This window comes from Pristiophorus japonicus, chromosome 2 (genome assembly GCF_044704955.1).
Source record: "Pristiophorus japonicus isolate sPriJap1 chromosome 2, sPriJap1.hap1, whole genome shotgun sequence".
NCBI classification, from domain to species: domain Eukaryota; kingdom Metazoa; phylum Chordata; class Chondrichthyes; family Pristiophoridae; genus Pristiophorus; species Pristiophorus japonicus.
Genome location: NC_091978.1, coordinates 177,825,357 through 177,846,649, shown reverse-complemented (window position 1 = coordinate 177,846,649; position 21,293 = coordinate 177,825,357). Strand labels below are relative to the sequence as shown.

Here is a 21,293-nt window from a genome sequence, read left to right as displayed (position 1 = left end):
AGGTGTCTACTGTACATAGTCCATATCTCTGAAGCATATAGGAGGGCGGGTATCAATACTGCTCTCTGGACCATGAGCTTGGTGCTGGGTTTGAGATCCTGGTATTCGACTCTCTTCTCAGGTGGCCAAAGGCTGCACTGGCACACTAAAGGCGGTGTTGGACTTCGTCATTGATGTCTGTCCTTGCTGATAGTAGGCTCCCAAGGTATGAGAAGTGGTCCATATTATCCAAGATCTCGTCATGGATCTTGATAATCGGGGAGCAGTACTGTATGGCAGGGGCAAGTTGGTAGGAACCTTTGTCTTACTGATGTTTAATGTAAGGCCCAGACTCGTATGCTTCAGTAAAGGTGTCGACGATGGTTTGGAGTTCGGACTCCGAGTGAGCACGAATACAAGCATCATCTGCATATTGTAATTCAATGACCGAGATTGGAACAACCTTGGGTCTGGACTGGAGGCGTTGGAGGTTGAACAATTTCCCGCTTGTCTTGTAGATTAACACCATTCCAGCCTGGAGCTTGTTAGAGGTGAGATGAAGCATTGCAGTGAGGAAGATTGAGAAGAGCGTTGGTGCGATCACACAGCCTTGCTTGACCTTGGTCTGCACTTGTATTGGGTCTGTGGTGGACCCATTGGTAAAAATCATGGCTTGCACATCATTGTGAAGCAGGCGGAGAATGGTGACAAATTTGTGAGGACAGCCATAATCCCTCACGGTTGACAGAATCGAAGGCCTTTGTGAGGTCAAAGGAAGCCATGTAAAGAGGTTGATGCTGCTCCCTGCATTTTTCTTGGATTTGTCGAGCGGTGAAGATCATGTCCGTTGTGCCCCTTAGTGGGCCGAATCCGCATTGTGACTCTGGGAGCAGCTCTTCAGCCACTGGGAGGAAACGGTTGAGGAGGATTCTTGTGATGGTAGACAGCAGGGAAACTCCTGCAATTGCAGCAAACGGACTTATCACCTTTCTTGAAGATGGTCACGATGACGGCATCTGAGATCCCCTGGCATGCTCACCTCCTTCCAGATAAGAGAGATGATGTCATGGATTCGAGCCAAGAGTACTTCTCCGCCATGCTTTAATACTTCAGGGATTCCGTCTGCCCCTGAGGCCTTGTTGTTTTTCAGTTGTCAGGTGGCCTTTTCAACCCCATGCTGGGCTGGGATTGTGCCGAGGTGGTGGTGGGTAGCATGCTGTGGGATGGATACTCACGTCAAAGAGGGAGTCTTGATTGAGGAGATCCTCGGAAGTGCTCCTTTCAGAGGGCACTGACTGCCTCTCAATCCTTGATGAGCACCTCTCCATTCCTGGCTCTCCGTGGAATAGGACCTTGAGTGCTTGGGCTGTAGGTGGTCTTGACTGCGCTAAAAAAATCTATGCACATCGTGATTGTCGGCTAGTTGCTGGATCTCCTGTGCTTTTTCCACCCACCATCTGTTCTTTAGGTCGCGAGTTTTTTATTGGACCTTGTCCTTCAGTTGTCTCTAGATAGTGTAGATAATATATTGTTTTAAAGCAGCTCCTAGCATAGAAACATAGAAAATAGAAGCAGGAGTAGGCCATTCGGCCCTTCGAGCCTGCACCGCCATTCAATATGATCATGGCTGATCCTCTATCTCAACACCATATTCCCACTTTTTCCTCATACCACTTGATGCCTTTTGTGTCGAGAAATGTATCTATCTCCTTCTTAAATATATTCAGTGACTTGGCCTCCATAGCCTTCGGTGCTTGAGAATTCGACAGGTTCAGCACCCTCTGAATGAAAACATTTCTCCTCATCTCGGTCCTAAATTTCCTACCCCATATCCTGAGACTGTAGCCTCTTGTTCTAGACTTCTTAGCCAAGGGAAACATCCTCCCCACATCCAGTCTATCCAACCCAGTCAGAATTTTAAACGTTTCAATGAGATCCCCTCTCATTCTTCTGCACTCCAGTGAATATAGGCCTAGTCGACCCAATCTCTCCTCACACGACAGTCCTGCCATCCCAGGAATCCGTCAGATGAACCTTCGCTGCACTCCCTCTATGGCAAGTATATCCTAGCTCGTGTCTCTCAATTATGGGCATCTCGACTTTTGAAGTAGGCACGTAAAGAGCTGCAAAGTGTTTAACAGCAATAATTAGTGTTCTCATTAAAATGTTGAGTTGCCAAAGTAAATCTTAACTGTTACTGAAAAGCATTTACTTTTTGTGGTATATATCAATGATTTAGACTTGAATGTAGGGGGTATGATTATGAAGTTTGCAGACAATACAAAAATTGGCTCTGTGATTGATAATGAAGAAACATAGAAACATAGAAAATAGGTGCAGGAGTAGGCTATTCGGCCCTTCGAGCCTGCACCGCCATTCAATAAGATCCTGGCTCATCATTCCCTCAGTACCCCTTTCCTGCTTTCTCTCCATACCCCTTGATCCTCTTAGCCGTAAGGGCCATATCAAACTCCCTCTTGAATATATCCAATGAACTGGCATCAACAACACTCTGTGGCAGGGAATTCCACAGGTTAACAACTCTCTGAGTGAAGAAGTTTCTCCTCATCTCAGTCCTAAATGGCCTACCCCTTATCCTAAGACTATATCCCCTGGTTCTGGACTTCCCCAACATCGGGAACATTCTTCACGCATCTAACCTGTCCAGTCCCGTCAGAATCATATAAGTTTCTATGAGATCCCCTCTCATCCTTCTAAACTCCAGTGAATAAAGGCCCAGTTGATCCAGTCTCTCCTCATATGAGAGTCCAGCCATCCCTGGAATCAGTCTGGTGAACCTTCGCTGCACTCCCTCAATAGCAAGAACATCCTTCCTCAGATTAGGAGACCAAAACTCAACACAATATTCCAGGTGAGGCCTCACTAAGGCCCTGTACAACTGCAGTAAGACCACCCTGCTCCTATACTCAAAACCCCTAGCTATGAAGGCCAACATACCATTTGCCTTCTTCACAGCCTGCTGTACCTGCATGCCAACCTTCAATGACTATGAACTATGACACCCAGGTCTCGTTGCACCTCCCTTTTTCCTAATCTGCCGCCATTCAGATAATTCAGGAGAAAGCTGTAGACTGCAGGAAGATATCAATGAACTGGTTAGTTTAGTAGAACAGTGGTAAATGGAATTCAATCCGGAGAAGTGTGAGGGAATACATTTGGGAGAGCTAACGAGGCAAGGGAATATACAATAAATGGTAGGACACTGAGAAGTGTAGATGAACAAAGGCACCTTGGAATGCATGTCCACATATCCCTGAAGGTAGCAGGCCAGATAGATAAGGTGGTTAAGGCATATGGAATACTTGTTGCTGTGTGCAAATTGGCTGCCGCGTTTCCCACATTACAACAGTGACTACGCTCCAAAAGCACTTCATTGGCTATAAAGCACTTTGAGACGTCTGGTGGTCGTGAAAGGTGCTATAGAAATCCAAGTCTTTCTTTTACTTGCCTTTATTAGCCGAGGCATAGAATACAAGAGCAGGGAGGGTTTATTGAAATGCATAAAACACTAGTTCGACCACAGCTAGAGTACTTCCTGCAGTTCTAATCACCACATCACAGAAAATCTGTGATTGTACTAGAGAGGGTACAGAGGAGATTTACGAGGATGTTGTCTGGATTGGAGCATTTTAGCTATGAGGGAAGATTGGATAGGCTGAGTTTGTTTTCTTTGGAACAGAGGAGGCTGAGGGGAGACCTCATTGAGGTGTATAAAATTATGAGGGACCTAGATAGAGTGGATAAGAAGGACCTGTTTCCATTAGCAGAGGTCAACAACCAGGGGGCATAGATTTAAAGTAATTGGTAGGAGGGTTAGAGGGGATTTGACTCACTGTGAGCTACTATACGGTAAATCCACAATAAAATATTAACTATATTGTATACGATATGCACTATGTGAACGCAAGATACGAAGCAAGGAGGATCAGAAGACATAAGTCAAATGAGTGAAAAGCAAACTTGTATCAGGAAAATATTCTTTATTCAGACTGCTAAAAACTTGGCAGAGTCTCCCAAGTAAGGTAAATTGTTGCAGTTATTAGGCACCACATGGATGATTTAATTTACTGAAGAGATTAATTTTGGGCCAAATGCTTTTTTCTTCTCTCATTTCTATTCTGTAAAGATTTTCCATTATTACATCACTAGGTGAATGTGGCAGCTGGGTTTTGCATTTTACCTCTGCTATAACTCAGAAATGTCGCAAATGGGAGAGGAATACTTCTCAAAATAACACGTTATTTGTATTGCTGCAAGATGAAACTTAAATTCATTTTCACTGAGAAAAATTTACTTTCTTGAGTTTATTGCGTAACCAGTACTACAGATAAGTAAAAATTATCACTTGGATAAGTGAGTTGGTACTGACATCGATGTAAAGCACAAAATAGTTCTGCATTTCTCAATATTTTTATTTCTGGGATAGTTAAACAGATGATGGTCTTCTGCTATTGGGAGGAAACTGGTATTATTTCAAAACTTACTGCCTAAATTGTGCCTTCTCATAGTTATGCCCTGCAAACCTGGAGCATGATTTGTACACTTGTTTTGCCAATACCGAAGTATGAGTGCTCTCTATTGTTGGCTCTTACCACAATCCTCTCTGATGTTTTTCCCTGTCTGTAGCATATGCCATGTGCCTGCTCGTCAAAGTAATGATAAAGGAAAAATAAAAATACTTGACCTGAGTGTGCCACCAATAGAATAATGGGTCACTTTTATGCTTATGCTCTCTTTATTACTTAGTTGGAAAATATACTTCCAAGCCATGGAAACCAGGAAAATCCCAGGTTTGAAACCTGGCCTGTGTCGAGTTGGTTGGTCTTCATTGGGATGATGCTCAGGACATTTCAATTGGCCTCTCTCCCAGGGTCAGCGAGGGGAAAAATAAAATCCCAAAGGTTCTACATCCTAATTACTTTCAAGTGACTCCTGCTGAAAGCGTGTGTGTGTATATGTGGGCATTTGGTGATGATGCCCTCCTGGTCCACTAATCTGCCTGCGCTTCCATGTAATGAACAAACAGGTCCATAACTGTTGGGTGGACAAAGGGGAACCAGTAGATTTCATGTATTTGGATTTCCAGAAGGCATTCGATAAGGTGCCACATAAAAGGTTACTGCACAAGATAAGAGCTCATGGGGTTGGGAGTAATATATTAGCATGGACAGAGGATTGACTAACAGAAAACAGAGAGTCGGGATAAATTGATCATTTTTAGGTTGGCAAACTGTAACTAGTTCTGTAACTAGGGATCAGCGTTGGGGCCTCAACTATTTACAATCTATATTAATGACTTGGATGAAGAGACCGAGTGTAATGTAACCAAATTTGCTGATGATACAAAGATAAGTGGGAAAACAAGTTGTGTGGAGGTGGCAAAGAATCTGCAAAGGGATATAGATAGGCTAAGTGAGCAAAAATTGTGGGAAAAATGTGAGGTTATCCACTTTGGTAGGAAAAATAAAAAAGAAAATTATTATTTAAATGGGGAGAGATTACAAAATGCTGAGGAACAGAGGGATCTGGGGTCCTTGTACATGAAACAGAAGAAGTTAGCATGCAGGTACAGCAAGTAATTAGGAATGCAAAAGGAATATTGGTCTTTATTGCCAGGGGGATGGAGTATAAAAGTAGGGAAGTCTTGCTGTAACTGTTTAGGGTATTGGTGAGACCACACCTGGAGTACTGTGTACAGTTTTGGTCTCTTTATTTAAGGAGGGATATACCTGCATTGGAGGCAGTTCAGAGAAGGTTCACGAGGTTGATTCCTGAGATGAAGGGGTTGTCTTATGAAGAAAGGTTGCGCAAGTTTGGCCTATATGCATTGGAGTTTAGAAGAATGAGAGGTGATCTTATTAAAAACGTATAAGATTCTGAGGGGGCTCTACTCCAGGGAGCTGTGGAGGCTGGGTCATTGAATATATTTATAGAGATACAGTTTTTTGAATGATAAGGGAGTCAAGTATTATGGGGAGCGGGCAGGAAAGTGGAGTTGAGGCCAAGATCAGATCAGCCATGATTTTATTGAATGGCAGAGCAGGCTCGAGGGGCCAAATGGCCTACTCCTGCTCCTATTTCTTATAAGAACATAAGAGTTTGAAGATCAGCAATCACCCTGGAACACTGCCCCAGCAAGAGCCTTGAGGGGAAAGTGTTTTTATTCAGAGCAGAAATACCATTATGTGAATCAGATGGACATTTTAGATTGGTCTCAAGCCATGTAATTTAAATCTAGAACCATGGGAACTTTATTTTGTCTTCTGTTACTTCACATAAAGCTATCCCTTTTTTAGTGAAAAGCACAAGTTTAGACTTCAGTCAGCTTTTTTCTTCCTATATTTTTTTCCTCCTTTCAGGTGACTTAAGTAGTGGTTTAGTTTCACATGCAGCTAAAAATGCAGAGTGTTAAAATTGCAACTACTCTGCCAGCACATTAATAGGGCCACAGTAGCCTCTGTCGTAGTGTGCCACTGAAATGCTGAAATGAGGGAGGCAAATTAAGCCTTGAGGTTTATTATGATAAAGTACATTTGTGTCCTAAAGTGTGGCATCAAGTCCTCAGCACTTAAGATTAGCTTCTTGAGTTATACTATTTTCTATTGTAGAACCACTTCCATTCTGCAATGTGGTTCAGCTGCCAGATGTTCTGAATTCTTCCTATTTATATCTGGGTGTATTTGTAGCACTGGCGGTAGCATCAAAGCAGCTATGTGCAAGATCTATGGTGCAGTCATTCAATGATGTGCCTCAGTCTATAAGCAACAAAAGATAAACAGCTTGTTGCATTTATGATGTGCACTTGCCTGATTGGACTTTTGTGTGCTGCCTGTTATTCCCTATTGAAACTGTTTGTAAATTCTTTACGCAGCTGAGCAACCAATTTTCCCCCTCTAATAAACTTGACCGTTGCTTAATTTGGATTTTTGTCTACTTAAGAAACTAATTAAAGTTGAATGTAGTAATGCACACTTTAATGCATGATCCTTTAATTCGAAGGCAAGATGCCAGAGATTTTCCAAATCTACTGGCAAATGATTCAATTATAGTCTCTTGTACACAAATGAGTATTATGTTATTGGGCTATTATGTTGTGAATTGAAATCCTAGTGAGGCAGTAAATCTGGTAATTTGTGGGTTAATACTGGGGGGTTGGGGGGAAGGCCATGAAATTGCTGTCATTAAAATATGTATTCTTGGGATGTGGGTGGCACTGGCAAGGTCACATTTATTGCCTAGTTGAACTGCTGCATTCCTGGTAGTGATATTGCTCCTGCAATGGTATTGGGTGGGGGATTGCTTGATATTGACCTAGTGACAATGAATGAATGGCAATGTATGTCCAAGTCAAGAACTGTGTGTGACTTGATGTAACAATGACATTGCTGATCTTATTTTTGTTGGTGGTAGAGATCACAGGGGAGTGAAATGCTGTTGGAGTAAGCTTGGGTGAGTTGCTGCAGTGCATTCTGTGGATCGCACATTCAGTGAGCTGGTGATAGAGGGGGCAGTTATTAAGTCCTTGCATCAGTAATGGTTTTACTAGTACTTACTGGTACAGTACCATCTTTGGAATGGATGGGGAAGGAAATATTTTTTTCTCAAAATGAGTATGGACAAATTTGTGCATCAATGTTGCATGACTGTGGATGCACAATACAAACATTCCTCCTTCACACATACTTCCTTGGCTGACTTTTTGGATTTTATTCCATTTAGAGTGACAAATTGACAAACAATCTGTTTATTCAGTCCCTATTGGCTACTCTAAATAGAGTATTGGTAAGAATATTAAATAATGCAACAAATCTATGTCGGATTTGGATTGCAAACCATTATATTTTTGCCTTGTAATGCTCTGGTAAACTCAAATGGAAAGTGGAAGGGAGAAATAGGCAGGGAAGGCATAGAAGGAAGAGTGGGAGATGGTCCACAAAGGTAAGGGTCAGGTAGAAATAGAAAGGGCTAATAATGGACTTCTCCAGATCAGCATAGCAGGAATAGCACCAACACAAACAACATTGTAATGGAAGGAGAGGTCGAGCAAGAGGAAAAGTTTGTTCTACATATCCTGCAGAAATATAGGCACAGTTGGGAATTGTGTGTGTTCCCAAAGCAACATCTTTTATCAGACAGAAATGAGTGGAGTTAAAAGAAAAAATTATTGAAAGTAAAATTAAATTCAGCCAAATGGAGGATTGTGATGATCGATAGAGACTGGGGCATTGTTCAAGTAAGAAACAAGCAGCTTCAGAGGTCATTCTGGTGAAGGATGGAGTTGTAGAGAAACTTGCCATTCGCGGTGAAGAGCAGATAATTGGGGTCAGTGAACCTGCAATTGTTGAAGTAAAGGAAAGCTTTTGAAGAGTCCGATGTGGGTAGAATGTTTAATAGAGGCATGTACAGGGTTTTAAATGCTATGTCACCGTTTGGTATACATCTGGATCTCTGTTATCGTTCTATAAACTTTTGTGTTGCTTTTAAATGATGGTTCTGAATACTTCTCTTTGGGTTCCTCAGGTTCCTGAGATCATCAGTACTATTCGTCAGGCCGGGAAGACAGTACGACAGGAAGAGGTGCAAATCCGTATACCTGATGACGATTCTTTTGCTCAGAAGTATGAGGTCCTGTTTGTTGGTAAGGTGACAGTGGCACACAAGAAAGCTCCACCAGCACTAATTGATGAATGTATCGAAAAATTCAACCACCTCAGAGAACACGACAAGGATGAAAGAAAAGAAGGAGCAGAGGAGAAAGGAACTGTTAGACCAGCGACTGAGAACTCCAAGCTCTTCAGTTCCAAACTCCCAACACCATTAATGCAGAAGAGGAACAAATCTGCTCCGAAGCTGCATGTTCAGGATGAACCTCCAGTTACACTGTCACACAGTATTCTGGAGAAATGTGGCTCACTTGACATCAGCAGCGGTTCAAACTGTGTTGTAGCAGAAAGTGGTGGTTTACTCGAAGTTCGGAAACGGGCTGTCAGCGCACCAAATATTGTGCAGCCAACAAATATGAAGGCAAATAGGACCATGCTGTTCACGGTAATGTCTGGTTGATTTATGTAGTTCTGCTATACTTCTTCACCTCAAACTATAGTGAAACCCGTAAATTGCATTGGGTGTCCTTTTATTTGCAGATGTTATTTTCAAAATGGCCATTGTATGTACAGTAAACTAGATGAGCCAAATATCTCAGGATTGGCTGTATCTCCTGCAGCGTTCCTTCTTTTCGCCCTCACCTGGGATTGTGCCTAATTCTGGAGCCCTGCCAGCGGGGTGTGATTTCAGTTCATTCTCTGTTCATTTGGTTTCCCAGTTCATTGCCACCCTAGGATCCTCTTCCACTGAGGGAGGGATGTCATGATCCTGGGATCTGCTACATTGGCACCCTGCCAAATTGGGGGGATGAATGTCCTGCAGACCCCTGACCAGATCTCCCTCCCACCATGTCTTGCAGCTGGTAATGTTTAAGTGTTGAGAGTGATTATAGGGCTGTTAGCAGTTCATCAGTACCTGACGTACTAGTGGAATAGGGTTGGCAACTCTGTTTGGAGGCATTCCTGGAGGTTTGATCATGTGATGTTCTGCCCACATAACAGCTGACCGTGTGACATCGGATCACATGATTTCTGCAAATGTTACGGGATTTGCCTATCAAGGTTGGGTTCCCTGTAGTTGAAGGTCTTTATGTGTGGTTTCGTGCTAGCAGCTGTTGTGTGAGAGTTATAAGAATCAGGAGGCCATCCAAGAGCAGACGAAAAGGGGAAATAATTCTCTCTATCTCACTCCCCAGCCATATTCTCTGGCCTCCCCCCCCCCCATTCCCCAGCCTCCATCTCTGCCCCCCCCCCAATTCCCCAACCTCCATCTCTGGCCCCCATTCCCCAGCTTCCATTCCTCTGCCCTCCATTCCCCAGACTCCATCTCTGCCCCCCCCCCCCATTCCCCAGCCTCCATCTCTGTCCCCCCATTCCCCAGTCTCCCTCTATCTTGACATTGCTCAGAGGGCCCAATCCTTGAGCCCTCCTAGCAATGTCAGCGCCTCTGATTCCTGACTCCCTCCCTCCCCCCACCCCAAGACTGGCAGTTCCTGGCTTTTATGTAATGGAGATTGTTATGTCTCGAATAAAGCAATGTGATCGAGTACTGTAGACGTGTGTAAGTGTAACCTTAGTCTCGTTAATCTAACTCCAGAGTACTGGTACAGCATAGGAGGCCTGCTTATATACAGTGCTCCCAAGGGATGCTGGGATCCCTTGTGACTCCAACAGGTACGCCCTCTGGTGGCGGTAAAATGCTGGTTACATAAGGTTGCATGCATAACACAGATCTCTTTACCCAGATTCCATAGTGGCAGAGAAACCCCTCTATCCTTGAGTCAGAGCTGGCAGCATTCTGTCCCAGAGAGAGTGTGGTATCTCTGCCACTGTGCGTGCTGCGTAAAGAGATCTCCATTACACAAAATCTGTTTATTTTCTCCATCTCCCCTTCCCCCGCCCCCCACCCGGCCACCTCTCTCATACCTGCATGTCTGGTGTATTCAGTTGTAAATGGTCTTGGTGCATTGAAGGCTGTCCACAGTTTGGAATTTGCAAGTATCTGGTTTCAAGGTGTAGATTGTATCTATTACAATGTAAGCTATTTGGGACTGTCAACAAAGTTCCCCGTAATTTCATTTTGGCTGCTGTGTGCGGCCCATGCACAGGTTCGCGCATGCGCAGACTTTAACATAAGAAAAGCCGGTCCTGGGCCACGCAGGACCGGCAGGGGGCTGTGCAGCTTATAGGGAATGTTCATCTCACTCCCCAGCCACCACCTCTGCCCCTCCATTCCTCTGCCCCTCCATTCCTCTGCCCCTCCATTCCTCTGCCCCTCCATTCCTCTGCCCCTCCATTCCTCTGCCCCTCCATTCCTCTGCCCCTCCATTCCTCTGCCCCTCCATTCCTCTGCCCCTCCATTCCTCTGCCCCTCCATTCCTCTGCCCCTCCATTCCTCTGCCCCTCCATTCCTCTGCCCCTCCATTCCTCTGCCCCTCCATTCCTCTGCCCCTCCATTCCTCTGCCCCTCCATTCCTCTGCCCTCCATTCCTCTGCCCTCCATTTCTCTGCCCTCCATTTCTCTGCCCTCCATTTCTCTGCCCTCCATTCCTCTGCCCCTCCATTCCTCTGCCCCTCCATTCCTCTGCCCCTCCATTCCTCTGCCCCTCCATTCCTCTGCCCCTCCATTCCTCTGCCCCTCCATTCCTCTGCCCCTCCATTCCCCAGCCTCCATTCCTCTGTCCCTCCATTCCCCAGCCACCATCTCTGCCCCTCCATTCCCCAGCCTCCATTCCTCTGCCCCTCCATCTCTGCCCCTCCATTCCCCAGACTCCATCTCTGCCCTTCCATTCCCCAGCCTCCATCTCTGTCCCTCCATTCCCCAGCCTCCATCTCTGTCCCTCCATTCCCCAGCCTCCATTCCTCTGCCCCTCCATTCCCCAGCCTCCATCTCTGCCCCTCCATTCCCCAGCCTCCATTCCTCTGCCCTCCATTCCCCAGCCACCACCTCTGCCCCCTTCCATTCCCCAGCCTTCATCTCTGCCCTCCAAACCCCAGTAAGTGTTTTTGGGGGTGTCAGTTTGTACAGGTTTTACTCTAATTGTTATGTTGATTTCAATACTGAATCTGTTGGAGATGAGTGCCAAACAAAAATGACTGTTGGGCCGGTCAAGGATAACTTGCTTAATATTTGAGAACGGGGCTAGAGGATGATGGGGGCGGGGGTAACTAGGACCAGAGGGGGATCGGGCGGTGTGAATTGGGGCCAGAGGAGGATCTGGGGATGTGGGTGGGAGGAGAGGGTTGATCAGAGGCTGGATGAGCATCAGTGGGTGTGAATCTGAGCTGCAGGTGAATCGGGGAGGTGCGGGCACAGGGGTGGGCAGGTTGGGGGGGGAGGGTGGGCACAGGGGTGGGCAGGTTGGGGGGGGAGGGTGGGCACAGGGGTGGGCGGGCGGGCACGGGTGGGTGGAGGGGGTGAATCAGAGGCCTGTGGTCGGGGGGGTGGCGAGCGGGCACAAGTGGGGGGGCGGGGCAGGATCAGAGGCCTCAGTGTGGTCGGTGGGGGGGGGGGGATGGGGATGGGGTTGGAAACCTTGGGGTTAGGCAGGGACAATGGATCCAACAGGTAAGTGTAAAGGCACTTTATATCCTGGATCCAGCAGTCCTAGCCTTGCTTCAGCTGGCTTGGGTAATCCGACCAACCAGTGTTACACTTGTAATGGTGGATCACAATGATGCATGTCAGCCTCATTATAATATTTAAATGGACAACACGCCTCCTGGGAGTGGGTTGGTTGCGCCCCCCCCCCCCAGATCTGTTAAAACCGGAAATGGGTGGATTGGGTTGAATTTCAGGATTTTCTAAGCTCATTAACCTCCCACCCAACCCCAATCTCTGCCTTTTCTGCAGTTAAAATTTACCCTGTTAAGTCAAACGAGACGAAATTCAGGCAAGCCAGAAATCTGGTGCACCTACGATTTTTTAAAAATTTATTTTTACCGCCGGGTGTGATGAGGCAGCCTTCCGATCGATTTTCTCCACTTTAAACTTTTTTCCACATCGGACCGGAAGTCGGTCATAATGGGAGCGGAAGTGCAGTGGCAAGTCCGGGTGAGGGTCTGAAGTTGGGGGGGGGGGGGGGGGCGGAGTGTCCGTCGCTGTCACTCAGCGGCGGAGCGGTGGTGATATAACTGCGTGTGTGCGTCACCACGTATCTCCCCTCATTTAAAGGGGAGAGATTCTGTAGGTTCGGCCACTGGGCAACTAGGGAGGGTTTTGGCCGGGCCAGCAGCCTGGGACCCAAGAGGGGGTGCCAAGCTGCCTGTTGGTGGCCTGGACGAATCTGGGGCAATAATTGGCCAGCCGATCGGGATGTCGGTTGGCAAAAATAAAAACATGGTGACCATGGCAGTGCGCTCTCCCCTTGAAGGGCCGCTGTGCTGCCATGCCGCGCGCACACAACAAGGTGCACTGACAGAAAAAGCTGTCGGGGGCACTGTGCAGCGGAACAAAGATTTTTTCAAGTAAATTTGGGCCGGAGTGTGCTGGATGTGTGGGAGATTGGCGGTGCGTGCTTTGATGAGGCGCTTGTGGCGGTTGGCAGCAATGGGACGGAAGTGGGGACAGGCCAACAAATCCCCAAGCTGAATTTGGGTCGTGGCTGCCAATGGACTGCAATGTGGCGGCCACTCAATGCCGCCACAAAACGGTGGTAACGGATCTTATCCGGACCCTGAATTTCGGCTCCAAAAACTCTAATTAGGAAACAGCTAATTTTAGAAGGAACAAATGTGATCTAGCCAAGATTCATTGGAAAGAAAAGATGGCAGATAAAGGGAAATATTCTGAACAGGAGTGAAGTCCAAGATTCCATGGCTAAATAAGGAGATTGGGGCAAATGGAGGAGAAGGCATACAATAAAATGATTAATGATACAGAAGGAAAATATAAGTGAAGCGGGAGAATTGAAGGGCTAAGAGATTGCCGGTCATTTTTCATACAATCAACATAGAGTGGTAATAAAGATTTACAAAGACACATCAAAACATGAAGATAGCCAAAGAAAGGATGGATCACAAAGGGGCAGAAATTTGATTGTGGCTATTGGAATGGCAGGAATACTTAAAGGTTATCGGGAAAAGGGCTAGAAGATGGGACCCAACTAAATCGTTCCAGTTTGGAGCAAGTAGTGGCCCAAGCATGGTGGGTAAAAACAGCCCACTTTAGTACTTATTTTTCTTTGATTCTATGAAAATAAACTGCACTTTCATATTAACACATTTCTAGCAGCCCAGCAAGGAGGGTTATGACACTCCTAATGTAATTGGCATCTTTATCAATCCTCTTTTTTTCCTCCTTGATTTTCTTCTTGACACTTCTTCCCAGAATACAGTGACTCACGCGAAGGGATAGTTTCACAGCTGGATAGAAATGTCTTCCTTATACGTTTTGCCTTTTTTTTTTAAATAGCCACATGAATGAATTCTAAGTTGTGATATCTTCAGAGAGCACACAGCTTTTAAGATGGCTGAAGCTTCCAGAAGTTATACATAACAAAGGATATAGCCTTATTTTGCCATATTTACAAATTAAGCTTAACCACTTGTTTTCTGTTTCGAAGAGGGTACCTTCGCTCTCGAACAGAACCTTCCAAACATGGTGTCGAATTTAAACTCATTCGAGGCTGATCCCAAGGAAAGTTTTCCTCCAAGGGATGCCCTTGATTTCCATTTGAACTGTCTCTAACTTCAGACTATTTGTCTGCCTGATTCGGACTTTGACTTAAACTCTGACTTTCTCTTTGATTTGTTTCCAGTACATTGGATGTAGGATTTGCTACTGGTGTATCAAAACTATCTGATGAGTCAGAAATAATTGAATCATTCCCACCTTCAACTACTTTCACGTCTGTAGGTAAAATATGATCAATGTGACCAAACTTAACCTGTCCATGATCAAACATCTTGACCAAATATGTGCGAGGACCACATATCTTCACCACTCTTCCTAGTAACCACTTTACCCATTTATGGTGATGGTTCTTCACTCTCATGTTCTGATTTAATTTCACACTTCTCTCTTTTACTCTACGTTTAAAATTCTGACGGGTTTAGACAGGTTAGATGCAGAAAGAATGTTCCCAATGTTGGGGAAGTCCATAACCAGGGGTCACAGTCTGAGGATAAGGGGTAAGCCATTTAGGACCGAGATGAGGAGAAACTTCTTCACCCAGAGAGTGGTGAACCTGTGGAATTCTCTACCACAGAAAGTAGTTGAGGCCAATTCACTAAATATATTCAAAAGGGAGTTAGATGAAGTCCTTACTACTCGGGGGATCAAGGGTTATGGCGAGAAAGCAGGAAGGGGGTACTGAAGTTTCATGTTCAGCCATGAACTCATTGAATGGCGGTGCAGGCTAGAAGGGCTGAATGGCCTGCTCCTGCACCTATTTTCTATGTTTCTATTCTCTTTCTGTCTTAATTGTGTCTCTTCTACAGACTGTGCCAAATTTGGTTTTAACAACGAGAATCTGGTTCGTGGCTGTCGTTTGAGAAACAACTCTGCTAGTGTTCTGCCAGTAGTTTTATGAGGAGTATTACGATACGTAATTAGGAAATTAGCCAAATTGTGGTCCAATGACAACTGTCATTTCTTTGGATTTGGATCCAATATCTGTTTGATGAGGGCACGTTTTACAATTTGTACAGTGCGCTCTGCTGCACCATTTGAAGCAGGGTAGTACGGTGAAACCTTGGTATGTTTCACACCATTTTTGCTCGTGAACTATGCAAATTCTTCTGAACGAAATTGTGGTCCATTATCAGAAACAATTTCTTCTGGGAGGCCAAATGAAGAAAATAATCTTTGTAAAATGTCTAATGTTTTACTTGTTATTTTCCACATTGGAAATACCTCGACCCACTTCAAATGACTATCGATCACAATGAACAATTGTTGTCCTTCTAACTCAGCAAAATTGATATGTAGCCTTTGCCACACCCTGGGAGGCCATTTCCATGGCTGTAAGGGTACTGATGGTGGTTGCTTGCTCACTGATTGACATGTTGCACACTGACTGACGATGTACTCTATATCTTTATTAAGACATGGCCACTATAAGTAACTGCGTGTAAAACTCTTGGTCAAGCACATTCCCAGGTGCTGGTCATGGAGGTCTCCTAATAATTTGGACCTGAATTTATTTGCTATAGCCACTCTTGCACCCTACATGATACCATCTTTATCGACTGATAAAACCAACCATTAGAGAACTGCTGCAGGTGAGCTCAGCGCACATCTACCCACGTACAGTTACACAAGGGGTTCCTGGATAGTACGTGGAAGTGGAATACAAGAAGATTTTAGAAAGCATAAAACTCATTTTGATTAATTCCCTGCAGCTGTATAGAGATCTGGGAATTTGAGTTGGGATGTTGTCATTCTCAATTCCTGTCACCAATGGGCAGTTTTTGATTGTTCCATGATCCCCTCCTCTGTCACAGTTTGAAACTTGTTCTCAGTTGAGAACTTTGTGAAGGGTATTATGCATACTTATAATCTAGCAGCTACAGCTAGTGAGAAACCATTGTAATCTTTGTGGCTTGTGCTAAAACCGACATTGTTGTCTAATGTGACCATCTGAGTTTAGGAATGAACTTCTGTAGCAATGTAGTATTTTAGAAGTTATGCATGCTTTTGTTGAGGTTGGGAGTTTGGGAGGTCAAGTCGAGAGTCAAATGCTCAGAGGAGAGAGGTGCAGAAATTGTGGAATGTTGATGTGTGCTTTTTATTCCTACAATTTTAACTTGTATTCATATGTTTTGATGATTAAGGTTTTAATTTCATGTCCACACTGCTGGTATTTCCCCTGTGTATTGCATTGATGGTTCAGGACAGCACACTGTTGCCCCATTCATTCTAAGCCCCTCCCTGACCTCTTTCCACATTATGGCCCTGCTGTCAAAGTCAGGTGGTGAGTAGAATGTAGCTGTGAACAGCTTGTACGCAAGAGCCAAGGATAAAATGCCTTTGGTTTAAGCTGACAAAAAATCATTCCGATTGAATGATGTAGATTTCAAACCATGAAGCCAAATAAAAGCCGATTATTTTCCAGCACCTTGTTTAGATTGGTGGTGATATAACACTTGACTCTACACTCCAAACTTATACTGGCAATGTAAAGAACTGTTTCATACTAACCTGTAGTCAAACTCACTTTAGGACTGTAGTCACTGTGGTAATGTGGGAAACGCGGCAGCCAATTTGCGAACAGCAAGCTCCCACAAACAGCAATGTGATAATGACCAGATAATCTGTTTCGTTGATTGAGGGATAAATATTGGCCAGGACATCGGGGATAGCTCCCCCCCTCCTCTTCGAAACAGTGCCATGGAATCTTTTACGTCCACCTGAGAGGGCAGATAGAGCCTCGGATTAACGTCTCATTCGAAAGACGGCACCTCCGACAGCGCAGCACTCCCTCAGCATTGCACTGGAGTGTCAGCCTAGATTTTTGTGCTCAAGTCCCTGAACTACGAGGCAAATATGCTTACCCACTGAGCCACAGCTGACAATCAGTGTCATTGGCGGCAGTGCTTTCAGCTGCCTAGGTCCTAAGCTCTGGAATTCCTTCTTTAAACCTCTACACCTTTCTACCAATGTTCCCTTTAAGTTGCATGGCTGTGTAGTGCTCCAAGGAACCCATGCAGCTGCCTTTTCAATGTTCAAACCTAAAAGGGGCTGCGCAGCACCCCCAAAAATTAGAGAGAACATTGCTCTACCTCACTTTCCTCTTTTAAGACACTCCTTAAAACCTACGTCTTTGTCCAAGCTTTTGGTCAAATTTTGTTTAATAACGTCCCTGTGAAGCATATTGGTTTACTACGTTAAAGGCACTATATAAATGCAAGTTGTTGATGTTGTTTGCATCTTTTTGAGATTGGAATGGCCCAGGCCAGTGCTCTCAGATGGGCAGTGGCACTGAAGAACTCAGGGCCAAGGCCTGTGTAAATACTCGCACTGCCAGCATAGGCTGATGCGGAATGAGTAAAATAATAAACAAATTGCCATTTTTACAGACCGCGTGGAGGCTGCCTGCTTCCTTCCTTCTGTTGTGGCAGACGCTCCAAGGTTGGCTGCAGGAACCTTACCCCCCGGTCAATGTGAGAGTCCCTAGTGGAGCCCAGAAAACCCACCTCAAGGTCCTGTCTCCTGGGTGAGTGGAAGTACCTTCCTGCCAGAGATGCGCCCCAGAGGGTACCAAAAACTCCCGGCCAGTAAGTGTCGAAAAGCTATTGGATAATGGAGGGCATCACAGCAGAGCCTGAATCTGTCATCGCCAGATGTGTTTGAGTACATGCATGTCTGTGCATATAAATATAAAATGAGTTGATATCCTGTGGCACTTCACATAGTAAGTTGGAGAAAAAGGTGTCTCTGTGTTGCTGCTTCTCTCTCTGTCTCTCTTCATCTCTCTGTCTGTCGCTCTTGTTCTTTCTTCTGCATCTTTCTCATTAACTCTGTTTCGCTCTGCCTCATTTGCTTCTCACTCTGTCTTTTTCTTCTTCCATTTGAACGGGAGGTGAGGATCGTATGGTGTGATGTGACAGGAAAAGAAGCCACCAACAGCTGCAGGCTGCATTTAGGGTGGGGGTTGTTGGGAAAATGTAGACCTCAGTGTCTGCCTACAAATCTCCTCCCCCAATCACTTCTCCATTCCCCTCATCTCCTTGGACCCATGGCGTCCCTTACCCTTTCACTTTCTAATTGCCCCTTCCCCTTTTTACAGTGCTGTTACACTCATTACTACCCCACCTCTTCCGCAATGAACTTCCTGTGCAACCCCGTATCCTTGTTGCTCTTCAGGCACTCGCCTCACCCTTCATCGCCTCCATCAGCACTTTCCCCCTCTCTTTTTCTCTCCTGCCTCTCCACTTTCTTTTTCTATTCCCCCCCAGCCCCGGGCCCTGATATTCACGAGGAGGATGCGGAGGAGGGTGAAAACAGCTGGGGAACACTTCGAGGTCAAGGATGCGAATGTCCTGCCGAATTTAATGGCAGGAACAAATTATAATTTTTTTTCTTGCATTTCCCGCTGGCATCAAGCCAGCCAAATTGACGGGTTGAGCGGCTGACAGGTGAGAAAAGCATGGGCTAATTGTCTGTAAAACACTTTGTAACAAAAACCGTTGGGAGATATAATTTTGGTAGGAGGAAAGGCAATATAAACTAAGGATGCGTCTATTTGTACTAACTGAAATGCAGACGTTTCTCTGATTGGCTCTCCAGACCTGTTGCTGATTGGTCCACTTGGAGAATAAGCCACACCCTGTAGTTCCTTTGGAATGTGTAACTGGAACCGCCCACCCCAAGTTTTGAGTGAATTTCCAATTTGTACTTCGATCCATTTTGACTTCAGAAGCCACGGAAGATAGATCTCCCCAAAAGCCACCAAGTTCCAGCCGAAGTCCATTACCCCAGTGTAAGAGCATCCCTCCGCTAGCTCAAGACCTTACCCACCCACCCCCCCCCCCCGCCATTGATGGGGCATTGTGTGCAGATTGTTAATGTGTTTATTGGGTATGAAGTGAATAGTGACAGTGTCGTGACTTCTGGATTTCATCCGCCCCAACGATGTCCCTTGCAACACACACACCAAGCTTGCACGCACCAGGGGGTAGGAAGAACGTGATCTGTCTTCTGAGTTCCCTTTCTCCCCTCCAATTTCCTCCCCCACCCCACCAGGATTTCTCTCTCCCCATCCCCAAGCTGTCTCTTTGCCCCTCCCCCCAAGCTCTCTCTACCTTTCCCCCCCCCCCAAGCTCTCGCTCCTTTCTCCCTGCCTACCTCTCGCTCTCCCCAGCGCTCTGGGAGGTTCGGGGCTTGGTGTGGTTGGAGGCTGAGCGGATGCGTTCGGCTGCTCAGTGGAGGCAACGTGGTGTTGGACGCATGTGCAGAAAAGGGTTAGTGGGAATTGCGGGGGGGGGGGGGGGGGCGGAGTTGGTGATATTTATCCTAACTCTCGTGTCTGCACATGCATCAGGAGACGCTTGCGCAGAAGGGAGACTTAGTACAAATAGTTACTCCAATAAACTAAATGGTGCAATTTTAAAAGGGGTACAGGAAAACCGAGGCCCAGGGGTGTATGTAAACAAATCTTTGAAGGTGCCAGGACAAGTTGTGAAGTCTGTTAAAAAAGCATATGGGATCCTTGACTTTATAAGTAGTGGCAGAGAGGACAAAAGCAAGGAAATTATGCTAAACCTTTATAAACACTGGTTAGGCCTCTGCTGGAGTATTGTTCAATTCTGGACATCACGCTTTAGGAAGGATGTCAAGACCTTGGAGAGGGTGCATAGGAGATTTACTAGAATGGTACCAGGGATGCAGGATTAGAGAAGTTGGGATTGTTCTCCTTCGAGCAGAGAAGGCTAAGGGGAGGTTTGATAGAGGTGTTCAAAATCATGAAGGGTTTTGACAGAGTAAATAAGTAGCAACTGTTTCGAGTGGCAGAAGGGTTGGTAACCAGAGGACACAGATTTAAGGTAATTGACACAAGAACCAGAGGTGACCTGAGGAAAAAAAATACATGCAGCAAGTTGCTGTGATTTAGAATGCACTGCTTGACAGGATGGTGGAAGCAGAATCAATAGTAACTTTCAAAAGGGAATTAGATAGATACGTGAAGGGAAGAATTGTAGGGCTATAGGGAAAGAGCAAGGTAGTGGGACTAATGTGATAGCTCTATGACTTCTATGAGTTTTTTTTTCCTTCAATGTAAAGTTTGTGACAGCCATTCTCCTAAGAACAATCAGCAAAATGGGTTTCAGTCAATTGGGACTAGTGAACTCAATTTATTTTCTCATCTGTCCTCTTCAAATCTATGTGGATCTATGTGTAAATTACATTGAAATATGAGTGCAGATGTCCATGAAGTACTGATTTTTTTTTTGTAGCACGGAGGAATGTTTTAAATAACATTTGTTAGTTGTTGCACCTTTCCACATTTTCTGTTTTTATTTCAGATTTGCTGCATTGGTGATCTATTTTCTTCCTTTTACCCTTTCAGAGTGGGAAATTTGTCCAACTCATTTGTTGAATCTATTAGTTTATTAAAAAAGATCTGAAGATCCGCTGTGTCTAGGAGTAGAGGAAGAGTAGGAGGGAGGAGGATGAAGGCGATTCATTGTACATTAGCACATGTATTAATATTAAGTGAGGAAGTGAATGCAAAAAGACAACTTCCCTAAGAAAGAAATATTTTGAAGTACAGTCATGACTAAGCAGTAATGATCAAGACTGCACAATTCACTGGGGAACTGGGAAATGGCCTTTTGCCGGTGGTGCTTAATCTACTTGTTGGAATCCTTTCACGTGTAGAAGATTAAGATATTGTTTCTATTCTTACAACAGCATAGTTGACCAAATGCCTGTCAGCTCAAGATAAAATCAAAGATTGCAAATCTGAACCAGCTGCTTATTGACCTTTGATCTGTTGCTTATGATGCTGCACTGCACGCATTGCCAGTCACTAGTCTATTGAAGGGGCCTGATGTAATGCATCATGCATTTAGGCAGCCAAACGGATATCATCTGGATTGTTGAAATTGTACAATCTTAATATTCTTCATGGAAATTGAATCGAATCACATGTGAGATGATAATCACTGACTGTAAGACCCATGACCCACTCACTCGTGGTTTGAATTAGAATCTTTGTTCGAAATAACAGCTTCCAGTTCCGTTTT

At 45.1% G+C, this 21,293-nt stretch overlaps 1 protein-coding gene across 3 annotated transcripts in view; it reads left to right on the top strand.

The window, feature by feature from the left end:
• Window positions 1-21,293, top strand: part of LOC139242811 (TBC1 domain family member 1-like) — a 428,759-nt gene that overhangs the window by 163,844 nt on the left and 243,622 nt on the right. For all 3 annotated transcript variants that reach the window (XM_070870508.1, XM_070870511.1, XM_070870517.1), the window contains exon 2: window positions 8,521-9,048. In XM_070870508.1, coding sequence (XP_070726609.1) covers window positions 8,521-9,048 — 528 coding nt within the window. The remainder of the gene's footprint in view (window positions 1-8,520; window positions 9,049-21,293) is intronic.